The 15,037-nt window shown below is 38.0% G+C and overlaps 1 protein-coding gene across 1 annotated transcript; it reads left to right on the top strand.

The window, feature by feature from the left end:
- Positions 1-3,764: 3,764 nt before the first annotated feature.
- On the top strand, positions 3,765-13,294 carry LOC128155345 (protocadherin gamma-B1-like). The gene is made up of 5 exons (XM_052817017.1): positions 3,765-3,910; positions 4,112-7,103; positions 11,757-11,907; positions 12,179-12,650; positions 12,888-13,294. Exons 2-4 carry the CDS (start codon positions 4,410-4,412, stop codon positions 12,469-12,471), a joined length of 3,138 nt encoding a protein of 1,045 aa, XP_052672977.1. The 5' UTR covers positions 3,765-3,910; positions 4,112-4,409; the 3' UTR covers positions 12,472-12,650; positions 12,888-13,294.
- The last annotated feature ends 1,743 nt before the right edge of the window (positions 13,295-15,037 follow it).

Raw genomic sequence — 15,037 nt, 5'->3', positions numbered from 1 at the left:
TCTTATCAGTGAGCGGAAATTTAAGACTAAAAATATTAATTTGATCTTTATTTTATCAAATGAAAATCAAAGTACTGAAGAACTGAAGGGAGTTGATTTTGTCGATGTTTATTTATTTTAAAATCAATGATATGTTATTTTGCATGACAAGTATATGTATACGTAGTTTCTAATTTAAATTACGCATATTTTTATAATATGAATTTTTGAACTTTTTCGACTAGAATGTCGAGAAACCTCCATATGAATCATGTTAAATAATATTTAAAGATAAAATTAATTCAATCAAAGTATGTATCAGTGGTAGATATATTTCTCGAAAATTGTATGGATCCAAGCAATATTGAACTCTTGTCTCCTTCAACCAAACGCTCGGCTGACACCGTAAATCTCCGACAAGGGTTTACGGAGACAGCCGAGCGTCGAGTTGAACGAGACTATATTGAACTCTGGCGTAGGAATACATACGAATACAAAAAATATTTAAATTGTTCGTATCATTTAAATCTGACTATTTTTAAGGTATTTGTAAATAAGTTTCCTTGAAAAACAATGCTTTAGCATACATTTCATCGAATTCATCAATTATTTTCAAGAACTAAGTCTTGTCAGGAGCAAAGATTTGTGCTGAGGTCCAAACACTGTTTCACTTTCGGTTTGTCCGCGTGACTGCATAGGAGAGTTGATTAAAAATCAACTCCCAAAAATGGTTATAGTTATTAGTCTAAAACACAAAAAAATATCTATATTCTTCTTGTTTCATGGCGCTGATAAATGAATGATAAAACACAAGTAAAAATCCAGGTAAAATCTTTGACTGAAAGCAGACTATAATTGCTATCACAACACAATTCACACCTATTGTTCTATACCCAATTATCAAATGTGTGCAAAACGGGAACACACCGACCAATGCATGGATAAAACGTCAAAAATAATTGGTCTGAATAAAGCAGAAAAATCCCCACACTAACGACCCAAACGAATCTATAAACAGCAGTAAAGTACGGAGTATACCGGAATTTTTTTAAGTCCTTCAACTTTGCAAATAACCGTTTTATCAGATAATTATTACTGAAATTTTACTCCAAGGTATTTTTTTTTTAATAATTTTATATACGATTAAAATGGCAATATCATTCGAGGGTATACTTGTTATTGTGCATGGTCTACTTGCTAAAGAAACGTCAATTGTAAAGAAAACTTGCATTATCATGGTAACGGGAGTCGTTAAATTATGCAAATTATTTAACAGAATTGTATCCTTGTCAACCGACTTGTTATCATAGGGGAGTTTATGTTAAATAAACTGAAAAACGTCGCATTCACGGGGTGTAAAATATCTGAAGGTGTTCGTGGTATAAGAGCAACACTGGTACAGTTTTATTCATGCAACCGTGTAATTGGATCGAAATTGAAAAATATTTTAAGCTACCGTAATGAAAACAGTCTCACTTCTTTCTTGTAAAAGCTATTCTTGAGAAATTGAGGGGGAAATCGCAGTTTGTAAAGCACAAATATACTTTGACACCTGTTGTCTACCTGGGCTATCTACCTGTCTGAAAATTGAAAAGACCTGAATTATGTAATGAAAACTGTCACCCCTGACACGGATGGATGCACAAATGACTCTGGCGAGCGACCCTGCGTCCAATGCCCGATAAAATCAAAAAGAGAGGGCGGTTGTCTTGGATACCCAAAAGTTTCATTTACAATGAATTACATTCTCCAGGTGATTCTATATCAGATAGACATTGAAAACAATACGAAAATGTAATACCTGGATTAGAAATGTACCTGACATTTTGAAATGTAAACTGAAATTCTATAACTGTTATGAGTAAAATAAAAAGGAATCCACTCATGATGTGTAGTATATAATTATACACTGGGCAGTCTTGATATGACAAACACATTAATGTATTCTGAATACCAAATTATACCCCATGATTGAGACCAAAACTTGGTTTAAATGTTTATTTCAGGGTGTTTTTTTTTTTGGTTGAATCGTGACCTTAGCTGGTCCTGGCTTTCTGGTTAATAAAGAAGATTGCAGTGCTTCTCAGTGGAGGTATCCCAGACCCCTTCCACAATCTTTGGCGGTTCTTTATCGAACAATAGGGTGGTGTGTTTCGCGTTATTCGAATAATTAACCAAAACAACCCCCTTCTCTTTTATCGATAATTAAAAGTGCTTTGTTGGGTATATTTCAAAACTCCTCTAAAACGAACAGTAACCTTTTAGATATGGATATCAGTCGCGAAAACAAAGTGTTGGAAAATGTGATAGTATTAGCAATAATTCATTGAGGTTGTCAAAGGTTATTTATCTGAAGTTAAGAATGCTTAGAAGTAGTAATGCATCTGCTGAAATGATTAGCCTTCTTGCATTTCATCTCAGCTTGCTCTCTGCTAATAAAATTTTCTGCACCAACCCTCGCGACATGGACCGAATTACGTGTCGTCTTTGTTTCTACAAGCACGTGCCCCCTCCCTGGAATTAATTTATCCCCCGTCATCGATTCTTCACACGGACAGTGGTCAAGGAATCCGCCGTGATTAACCATAAAATCTCCAGATTAATAATATTTGCATAGCCAAATTGGATTGACTGTAATATTTACTGACACAAAGGGATCAAGAACTTCTTTATTTTATAGAAATTTGCTGCAAAATCTGTTGAAAGTGGGACATCTTAATGTTAACCGGTGATATAAAACCCTTTTTGCTCGTTGAAGTCATAAGATTAATTATATTTGCACGGTAGAATTGATTTGAGCCCAATATTTACTGTCACACCGGGTTCGTAAAAAAGTTCTATTCAAAAAATCTTGGGAGATGACTAAGACTATCTAATCTCAGTTCGCCATCGTCACCTTTTTTTATTCTTCAACCTTCGAGCCAAAAAACAATGGACTCCCACAGAACGTGTTATCGCAAGCTGATGAGTTTTTAGTTGGCGCGTCTCCGAATCTTCACACGCATTGAATTCGGTAGTTATCAGTTAAAGTGTCAATTCCGTAAATTAAATGTATCCTTTTTATTATTAAACGGTCTAAAACAATGGTCTCATACTCGTTTATCCTGCATGCGTCTTAAATTACAGCGATAATTTTTTGATTCGCAAGATCCAAGTCCGATTCTTAAAGAAATCGGGTGCTGATAAAGGTACATAAAGTTGGTATCTTTCCCGTTGTTTAGATAGGTCGAGACCTCCCCATGATGATTTTGGGTCCTTTGTTTACGCTTATCCGGGCTTTGGTCATTCAAGATCAGATTTTCATCCTCTTATGAATCAATTGATAAATGATTTGGTCTAAATTTAATTCGTTCAAAGTGTTTAAAACTTGATGACAAATGCTCTATTCTCACCGCTTTAAAATCACCAGTGTCCCTGGGGGCGGTAACAGGGTCTAAGATTTAAAACATACAAAATTTAAAAATGTCTTCAAAAATTTCTCCTTTTATCTTGCAATATAACTGTTACTCATATGATGAAAATCGGATTTTCGATCGGCTTAAAAAGAATTTTAATTAGATGGAGCCCAGCGTTTCAAGCGAAAGGTAGAAAAGCAAAATGAGGAATTAGAAAGTTTTTAACAAATGGTGAAGCAAGTGCTGGTGTATTTGTGAAAGGGGTATTATGATAATTGACAATACGATGATACTAGGATTAAATGTTCAAGATATTTATCATAGTAAATGCGCTGAGTGCCTCGTGCTTGAGAACCGCATCAATACGCCAGCGGGATTTCCCATTGGCTAGTAAATAGATAGGGGGCGTGACTAAGCCATGAAATTGCACTGCAACAAAAAGTTTGATAATGAGAAGAGAACTTTGATGTGTGGACAGTTGTGTTTTTCCGAGGGTTTACTGTGAATTAGGTGTGATTTTCTAGTACAATAGAAAGGTAAATTTTGGTCTGCTACCGTGGTGCGAAACAAGGAACTCATGTAAATTACTTCACGCGTTCGTGGGCCACTTGTTTGTATACAGTCTCGCAACCACATGCTAAATTTCTAACTGGCAAATATTTTGACTTTGTTGATCTGTTTTAAGTATTATTGCCTGCAATGTTATGTAAATATTTATGATTGCTTTCATTTTACAGGAGAGCAGACGATTCATTAGGAGAAAGAGGGAAAGAAAGAGAGGCACTATCGTATTTTTTAAAGTTGCGGGTAAAGATATTTTGACAGCTAAATGATGTGAGAGGTTATGAATTGTTTTAGTGCTACCATGTGTTTAAAATATTTTGATAACATCAGTGTCAAAGAAAACGAATCTACATTGACAACATCAAAATGAAAATCCCCATAAATCGCTCAGTGTCTAAACGGAAGTGTAGCATCAGAGCTGAAGAGATATGATTTAAATCTTTGCGCCTGGAATTTCAACAAATCGTAAAAATGCGGATGTATTCTGTTTTCCTATGTGTCTCCATCATCGCATCATGTATCGTCGGGGAAGATATCAATGTCGTCTACAGCATCGACGAGGAAACTCCGAATGGAACGTATATCGGGAACGTCGCAATGGACTCTAATCTTAGATCTCAGATGACCAAAAGTGACTTTGAAACACTGACGTTCAGTCTTCTGTCGGGGGAAAGCTATGTTTCCATGTTTACAATTGATGAGACTTCAGGAAACCTTTACACTGCTAGAGTTGTCGACCGTGAAAAGTTGTGTCCCTTTACCGCCGTGTGCAAGATATCTTTCGAGGCCTCTGCAAAATCCACCATAAGAAGCTTTTTCACAAAAATCAAGCTCGTCATCTATATCCAGGATATTAATGACCATTCTCCGGTGTTTCCGAGAAGTTCCATGAGTCTAGAGATTCCCGAGTCCACACTCATAGGTAACTCGTTCACAATCGACGGTGCGAAAGATGCAGACACTAGCCCTAATTATACACTGAACTCTTACACGTTAGAACAATCCGACTCCCCGTTCTCCCTTAGCTTTGTCCAGAACCTCGACGGTACATCCGTTGTGAAGTTAGTGGTTGATAAAGAACTTGATAGGGAAGTTCAGGACTCCTATAACCTCGTCGTCATTGCTGCCGACGGCGGGAATCCCCCAAGGTCAGAGAGGTTACTCGTGAATGTCCGGATAACAGACGTCAATGACAACGCTCCGATGCTCAGCAGCACGATCTACAATGTGTCGGTGAAAGAGGATGAGCCGGTGGGATCTATCATACTGACCTTGAAGGCAACCGACCTTGACAGCGGCAAAAATGCAGAAATAAGGTACCGATTAAGCAATCACCAATCTGAAAATATTAAACAACTATTTGAAATAGACGAAATCACTGGCCAGTTAAGAATTGCAAAGCCTCTACCTTATAACGACGGGAACCCGTATCGGGTCATTGTGGAGGCAAGTGACCTTGGTGACCAACCCTTGACCGTACAAGCTTCGGTCAAGGTCTTGGTCGAAGATTCTGCTAATAACCCTCCAGAGATTCACGTCACACTTCTGCCGACGTCAGATATTGCTCGTATTTCTGAGGATGCGTCCGTCGGCGCTGTTATTGCGCATGTCGTCGTCATTGATCGGGATTCCGGTATGAATGGTTACGTCACTTGCATGCTTGACTATCCGTATTTCAAAATCGATAGACTGGAAGTTAATGAGTACAAAGTTACTGTTGCTCAACCATTAGACAGGGAACAGTTGCCCAATCATACCATTACAATCGTCTGCAGAGATGCCGGGACTCCGTCCTTGACCTCAACTCACACCTTCACGGCAATTATCTTAGATTCAAACGACAATGCGCCAAAATTCAGCTCCAACATCTATCAAGGAAGTATTCCGGAAAATAATCGCAAAGGAACACAGGTCATACAAGTACAAGCAACCGATGTAGATCAAGGACAGAACGGCGAAGTCCAGTACCAGCTACTGCAAAATAACGTTACTCAGCAGTATGAACTTGCAATAGACTCTAGTACTGGCAAAGTGACTACCGGTATTACATTTGACCGTGAAACCACGCCCACATTTGTGTTCAAGGTCATCGCCTCGGACAAAGGTCCCACACCTCTGTCGTCAACGGCTACTGTTATGGTCAAGGTCATTGATGAAAATGACGTCGCTCCAGCTTTTCTAGAAAAAGTGTTTCTATTTAAAGTATCGGAACAGAAGGCAGCAGGTACTGTAGTGGGGAGACTAATTGCCAGGGACTTTGATGAGGGGGTCAACGGAGAGTTTGAATTCTACGCCGAGAGTGGGACTCAGCCCTTCGAGGTCGCTAAGGATGGCGTGGTCAAGACCACCATGTCTCTGGACAGGGAGAAGCAGGAGGTGTACGACTTTACAGTGTTCGTCACGGACAAGGGTCAGCCACCTAAATCCAGCTCAGCTCGAGTCAAAATTACCATCGACGACGAAAACGATAACAGTCCTAAATTTGTTTTCCCATCAAGTACAAACAATACAGTTTTGGTGTCCCAAAACACAAAACCAGGGGCGATTATTGCTCGCATACGGGCTGTGGACCCCGATAAGGAGCAAAATGGTGAAATAACATACAGCATCGAGGGTGCGAACTTTTCTGAAGTGTTTTATTCCAACAATCACACGGGTGATATTATCGCTAAGAAAGGACTGGAGGAGTATTCCGGTCAAACTTTCAGCTTGGTGGCTGTTGCAAGGGATCTTGGGTCAGCGTTTCAGGCGACTCGCGTGGAGTTCTTTGTCCGAGTGGCTGGAGCTGATTATCTGGACTCCACCAGTCAAACAAACATTACCATAGTGATTGTGTTAGTGACCGTGACCTTGGCCCTCTCTGGCTTCATCATCTTGACAATCTGCATCATCCGATGGTTAGACCATAACCGTAAAAACCAAAAGGACATAGTCAAAGTAGAAAAGACATTTTCCTCGCCAAGTGACACCACCGAGGAAGTTAGTAAGTTATCTATTGCAAATAGATACATCGAAGGGGCAGATGACCCGAGTAGGAAAATATCAAACATTTCTAGATATGTTGATCATTCGGAGATCGAGAAACGGCCGAGGAATCAAGTGACCTTCGCCCCGTATACCAAGGACGAGGAAACCAACTTCAGTGTCCCCAACCCAGTATATGGGGTAAGTTCCAAAGCATTATTGTACACGTAACTTCATGTAAATAACCACGTCTGTCATGGAACTGAACTACATGCATGTCTTATATATCAACATTTAGGTTAAACATCAAAAGTAATTAAACACAAAAAGATAAAAACATATTATAAGATTATTTGTAGGACTCGTGTGGAGAGTATCGTATTGATTATACACTGTTCAGATGACCGACTTTGTAAAAGCTGTTTCTAATAAGACCAGGATGCGGTCATGTTATCCATGTAGAGAGTTATACAGCACTGACAAAGGGCCATACACAGAAGTGTTTCAATTAATACCTGTTGTATTCATACCTGTCGCACCTGTAACGAGCAACCCCTTTCACATCACGAACCATTTCATCTAATTAAATCGAAGTTAAGCCATTATTGGGAGTGGACGTTGGCTGTTCGGTTGAGATGAATAATTTACATGTTAAGTCGGTTGGGGATAGGGGGCTGATATCTAGCTGTCCTTGGCGGTGTAAGGCCCTTATGTAACGCCCTGTTATGCTCCCTATAGACGAGGTGGTACTTTATTAACACGTATCAGCGATAATGATCAAAATGATTGACCAGTGTAAGAAACTCATTGTTAATATTTAGTCACTCTCTGATTATTCAGTAAATAAACATATTCGTCATCACGGAATCAGTCATCTCTATGCTACAGAAGTAAGGCCATACCCCAGGGTCTCTATTAGGGCGTAAATCTTAAAATGGACATACATCGTACATCTCTAACATCTCTCCCCTTCCATCCAATAATTCTGAAGGCAATTTATCCTTTGGCATTAGGTAAATCTGTATTTCATTATTTTAACCAGAATTGAAGTACTTCTTAATGTTTTTCGTAATAGCTCCCGTCTTAGAACTGCCATTGAATGTGATTTTTCTTTCATTTAAAACAGAATAGAAACGAACTTAATTGTTCTTTTTTCGGCCATTAGTGAGCTAGAATGAGATATTGAAAATGTAAAGTCGAAATTGATTTTGAATAAGATCTGGCTACTAGAAATCTTGGAGGGATTCCGAACAAATCCTTCAGTGTTCCAGATCCCCAGGAAATAATTCTCGCATTACATATCCTCATTGAAATAAACTGTTTTCACACGTGAAACCAATTTCTAGCATTCAAACGGTGTTTAGACTTAAGCTTGTTTGTCGACAATGCTAGACAGAATTTGTTTAGACAACTTGAACAGTTTCAGATTGGGACTAACCCATACAATGAAATGCATCCTTGCAGTTCCTGTAAACCCGCCAACACGCACGCCCGCCCGGACGGGGGGTCGGAGGGGGGCTCCATGTCCCTCGTTTATTTGTGAATAGGGGGTACTTGAGTTTTTGCCTTGAAGTTTGGTTTTTGCCATTTCCGTTCATGATACCACGTAATCTTGAAAACATCAGAATCTACTTCAGTCGAAAATTGAACACGACAGAGAACAAGACTGCTGGTTTGAGATCAGCTCGATTTCTCTAGTTCCTCCATGTTTTCCCAAGCCTACAAACAGAATTTAATTAACCAAACTGAAATCAGACCGATCAAATTCATCGAAGGAAAAACGCCGGCGGTTGGTCATCCAAATAATTCATATCTTTATGAAAAATTAGAGAAAGAAATTGGCCCATTGTTTTAGATATGAAAGCACCGCTCAACATAATTAACAAATAGCACTGTTGGTAGGAGAGTTTAATCCCCTAGAACAAGTGGTTGTTCATTTTAGTAAAAACAGGATTTCATTTTTCATCATTTTATCAGTCAAACGTTTCACACCTCAAGATGAGCTATCGGCAAGTTAAATCAAGGGGGATCACTGCGAAATTAATGGTAAAACACGATGAAGTCGACATGGTGTCGAACTCCGATAAGATATCGGCCAATTTCCCCGCTATTTATCCCCCGATAAGCCACAGTTAAAATATATCGCATGTCAATATAATATGTATTAAAGAAGCTTGTTAAATTCTTGATAGACTCTTGCTCCGCTCCATCAAGAGCGCATGTGTTAAATTTAGGTGCCATGGGGTGTTGATGGCTATATGATGGACAACACCAAAGTTTCTCCAAAACCTTAGTTCTGGTTCTCTGGGAATGACCAAGATCTTTGATTATATCCGCAGTGGCTACAATTTTAGCTTTGTGTCTGAACAGATGTATGTATTGCTACCAAGGGTCAGTTTCTTCGTTCACCTTTCTTTGGCATCTGGGAGATCTCAAGGGACCGCATTACACTGTGTCACTCCGCGTTTTTTATAGTCTTTGTAGCCTCGAGAACAAGACGAAAATCAATTCTGCAAAAAGCCATCACGATTTGGAGTCCAGATCTAGAAAAATTATAATAAATGTCCATCACGATGCCCCGGATTTTGAGATGAAGGGATAAACTGGCATTCCTTTAACTATGCTTCTGCTAATAATTCTCTGATCTTTCGAAGTCATTAAGACGGGCAAATAAGCCAATAATAGAAAATACAGATTGTGAAATCCCAACATATGCAGTAACGCGAATGCAAAAGAAAACAAGCAAAGATAGTGTTAGTCATTAAACTGGATATATCTCTGCAACGGCAGAATTATGTAAAATAATAAATATAAATGTATTCTTAAGGATTTACACATTTTTTTGCACCAGCCGAATAAGTTAGCATACACAATGTATTAAAAAGGAGTGTTTTGACAAATTCTTGCCTATATGCACAATTTTTAGGCATGCCACATATTTCATATGCTGTAAAGTTTCGTTAATTTGTGAAACCTTCAGGGTTAAGTGAACATGTTTTTGCACCGTTTGCAATGCAGGAATAGCAAAACATTTTGAGGAGTTCTCTTCGAAATGATGGAACGTTAAAACGTCAATGGTGTTAAACATAAGATTTCAAATAAGAGGCAACCGCTTCATATGTACCATGAAAAGCCCCCTTTACGTCTTTTTGCCGGAAACGCGGTTACCTATTCCAAGAATTTTTTTTATTTTACAAAATTCTTAAAATTTATAAAACTAGTTCCATTAATGCGTGGGTACGGAAAGATTTCTTCAAAACACATATTCTGATCATGTTTACTAGATAACATACGATTTTCTCACAATGTATAATAATTTTTGCTGGTTGAATTCCGTATCATATTTTTTTTTTTAAAGAATTAACTGTTTTGCAAATATGGCTTCGTAACGTTTGTGTAGTAGTCTGCCCATCAGACTGACATTCAATGCAGCAAACGTCCGTGTAACTTCTGGCTAAATTACTCGGAGTTCATCCATGATCATCTAACATTGTACATCAGAATTATGCATGAAATGGGCCCCCGAACAAGTAAATCCTGGTGCATAGGCTGTTGATCTGTTTATCTAATACCTGATCTGATTTCTTCCTACCTGGGCTACAAGGTGAAGGGAAAGAAAATGTAGGCTATTCGCATAAATTATTCGTATGGAAAAGCCCGAGGAATATAGAATAGATCACCGAGAGAGATATTATATATTAGATGTACATAACTTTTTTTATCATCTCGTTTCGCCTATAATTTTCAAATCCGTGTAAAATCTTTTCAGAATACTTTAGCAAAGATGTAGCAAAAGAAATCGGTGATTATATGTAGAGAAAAATGTATAATTTTTTGTGTGTTCATCATCTACCACATGTTTAAAATGACACTGCTTGTATGATTCTGGTATTTCATATTTTATCAGGGAAAAAAAAGACGAAATGTTTTGTTGCGTTGTTGTAGGTTTCGGTTTTCAATATGTTATCGCATTTCACACAGACTTTTAAAAAGTACTTGGCATAAAACATAAAATCCCCAAATCATAAATCATGGGATTTAACCAGAAGACCTTTTTAGAATCAGTAAAATCCAGAACATATGTGATTCTACTCTTTCCCTCTATTGTTTTGTGCGGAAATAAAACGTTCAAAATAGAAAACAACTCAAGACAAGGAATTCTTGTTATATCGCCCCTACTCCCCGTGTTCATCCTCTTTGCAAACCCCCGTGATAGACAGACTCTGGATACGGGAATTTGTAGAAAGGCAGTCATGCAGAACTACACGTGTCCATATTTTGTCAGTGCAAGCAGTGCAAAAAAGACCCAACAGGAACATGGTTAACAGGTTTAGAGCCAGGATCGCAGGCCTGTCAATTATACTGCATCCGTTTGGCATTTTTCTCCGCAATTCAATTTTGAAATTTTTGGGGGCATATGGAATCTTTTACTTCCGTTTACTATGCATGTATGAAGCAGTTTGGGTGTATCATATTGTATTGTTTGGTTGTTTCAAGAGTCTTTACAACTGTTTTGGACTTGGAGAGTATATTGGTCGTTCCCTATTTCATTACATCACAAACTATCCGCCAATGGAAGCGTTTGTCACTGTGGGGATTTACTTACATCTTGGGTCATCCGGGTATTACAGTTGATTGCAAAAGCTTGTAGGCAGCATGTCTAGGCTACCAACTCATACAAATCCAATTTGCATGGCGCTCCGAATAATACTATAGTATGCCATTCAGTAGGGATGCACCAAACAATGAACATGTTTGTTATCTTTACATCATGCAGGCCCTTGGTCACAAAACTCCTTTCTAATTGAACACTTGATTTATCATAATATACATTGATTGCTTTCTCCATTGTAGGAGCCCCACCCCAGCTTCCCTAGCCACCAGATTGACGATAACCAGAGTAATTGCTCTATGAACTCCACCAACAGTGACAGTGGGCGGGGCCTAAGTGATGACGAAACACGTGACGGAGTGGGCAGAGGGATGCTGTACCACAGCAGGAAAGGTAGCACGTCACACTGAAACTCTCAACGCTTGTCATTTAATGAAGTTAATAAAAGACTTACTTTTTTCTTTATTCTCTCACAAATTGAGAATTATTTGAAACTCCGCAAATATGGTAAATTTTCTTGATAAATACAAAATTATTAGTTGTACAAATGAAATAGCACATGTAAATGTAAAAGTATACTTTGACTGTATTTACATTGTACTTGTACATTCTTCCAGAATGAAGTGTTTTGTGATACTAACTGAATTTTTCTATTCATTTTCAGGAAAGGTTAGAAACAATATACCCTATCAGTTGAATATTCCTCATCAAGAAAGGTCGACCAACTTTTTTCCGGATAACACCTCCCCGGTATCTCCCATAAATCTTACGAGGACCGAAAGTTCGTTTGGGAACAGTTTTAGATTTCACAATCGCCCCAGCACGAGTTATGACATTCACCATACGTTTAGTTTTAGTGACAAGCCTCGGCTTCAAGAACAGGACAGTGACGGAACTTCCGGAATTCACACCATGGAGGAAATTCCCTCACCATTCTTCTCGGGTAACGTCGTATAGGGCGTTCCCAACAAACAAAAGCATCTCTGTGATATTTCTATATTTGACTGAATGTTTGAACTTAGATATAGTGTATGACTAGCGTTCTCTCGTCCCTTTGGATCATGCACTGATGCGCTTGCTGTTTCTGGGCCAGTCAAAGACCCGCCACATATAAAAATTCAACTTTTAGCAAAATGGTAAGTTAAATAAGGATGGCATATATAGGATATCATATATTTTTAAAGAAGATAAGAATTGTTGTTAGTTTATCTTCATTTAACATTAAAGAATTTTCAAAATAGAAATAAAACGCCGTATATCTATTTTCCTTTGAAAAACAATTTGGTGTCTAATGTCTTTGGATAGTTGTCTTTCAATGATGAAGTGACTAATGTATAATAATTGTTCTCATTTTGTTTTCGTTTGTCTGATAGATTAGAAGTTTCCTCTTGAGAGAACTCTTCTGTTCACGTGGATGCGGGACATATTTGCATGCAAATGACCCGGAAGGAAAGACTGCCTCCCACTCCGAACCCGACTCCTTATTAGCAGTTCCCGGAATCTGCCAATTAGACCCGCGGGCTGTCATTACCAATAGGAGAGCAGATTTTATGTCGTCGCTGGTCGCCGTTACAGCAGTACCATCATGTTAATAATCGTCTGCTTCTGGGCGCTCTCAGGAATCCGCAAAAGTGTCAATTTTAGTTCAATGTGTAGCGTGACGTTTAAGGTTCAACAATTCTGAACCTTAGAGAAATCAGGTCTAATTTATGTCACTATGATGGTCGTGAATTATTATAATCTTGTCGCATTGTCTGTGATATCAATAAAAAACATTAAATCCCAGTATCTCTTTTGGTTACTTTTTTGCATGTAGTCACGTGATGGTGTATATCTACGTGATGTCTGGAGGAAGGCGGCACGCGCTAGACATGAGAACACCTATCTAGGACGGGTATTGTCCAGGGTTGAGGGTAAAAGTTTTATTTACCCAAATAAGGACAGACACCGCTCCACTCCTTTGCAACGATGATTACTTAAATGTTTTAAGAAAATATCATTTCTTGTAACTAATGCCAGTCGGTCACACAATATAAGAATGGTTGTCAGGAGAACGAACAAAAACTTCAAGTCGACCCTGGGTGTCATATATTACAATCCGCGAGCTTGTGCAACTATACTTGAAACTTAATCTTTTCATGGGCACAGAACCTCTCAAATTTAGACCCTTCAAAACTGAGAAGACATAATTTGAGCTTTTAAACAATATAATGGTAGGTTTTCAGTAACGTTAAAAAACAACACTGTTGCATTCCATATGGTGTTGAAATTTCATGGTTAAGCTTTAGGCCCTCTGACGCAGAATGGATGATCATAATGGATGGATGTTTTTTCCTTACTTGCCAACAGAAAAAAAGATTCGATTAACCCTAACCTGGGTTGTGTCCCCTTAATGCTGAAAACAACATGAATTATATATTTCTAACAGAAAAAACTACAGATTTTTAATTACCTGCGCAAGGTAATGGCACCTGCCAATATTTTAAGCAAATGCTGAACGATTGAAAACTTTGCAACATGCTGAGAGAAAAATAAGTTTTCAAGTCGGGGGAAAATGTCGGAGAGATCCTCTCTACGCCGTGGGATGTAATTTTCTCCAATAAAACTTCCCCGAATATTTTCACAACTTTGTAACATAAGCTGCACCTCGATGGATGCTAATGAAAATGGAGCATGGAAATGTAATTAGCACGTGGGTCTCTTGACTACGATTTCTAATTATAACTTGAAACACGTTAGCTGGTTCTGGCGGTTTTCAAAATCCATCAGACGCCTGGCACTTTATTCCTGGTTTTAAGAAATTATATTTTCATCATCTTTTAAAGGGCGTGTCTTATATAACTTGCGGAGCTATTGTAAAGCAAATTTTGTTTATGAGAATCATACATAAAACGGAATCTTCAACAAATTGGACATGAAACCAACCCATAGATTTTCTCCCTCGAAACTGAACTTAAATAAATAAATGAAAAGAAAATACAAAACGAGGGTAGTTAATCACAATATGGAGAAAATGGCAATTTAGATACACAAATAATTGAAGATCCACACAAACACATCCATACAGTACAGTGTTATATTATACTATCAAAAGTGCAATTATTATAAATCATTTTTTTAAAGTATTATTTTTATAATAAAAAAATAAACAATTTTTGTTATACATAGATATTTTCTTTTAAGGCATTTGGTTGTATCATGGTGATATAGATAAACAGATATACGTTCAAACTAAAATAAAATGTACATGTACTCTTGAAAACATTCTCTCTCTCTCTCTCTCTCTCTCTCTCTCTCTCTCTCTCCACGGATATAAATGTTTATATATCATAGAGTATTAAAAAGCACTCAAAATAGTTTGTATATCTGTGATATCTGTGGAGAGAGAGAGAGAGAGAGAGAGAGAGAGAGAGAGAGAGAGAGAGAGAGAGAGAGAGATGATTATTATCATATAGATTTTTTAATATATTAAAAAAGGCTCTCAAAATAGTTTTGTTCCTCTTGTCTTTTGATGATGTTTGTT

Source organism: Crassostrea angulata, chromosome 7, assembly GCF_025612915.1.
Source record: "Crassostrea angulata isolate pt1a10 chromosome 7, ASM2561291v2, whole genome shotgun sequence".
NCBI classification, from domain to species: Eukaryota; Metazoa; Mollusca; class Bivalvia; order Ostreida; family Ostreidae; genus Magallana; species Magallana angulata.
This window is presented reverse-complemented; position numbering and strand designations above follow the sequence as displayed.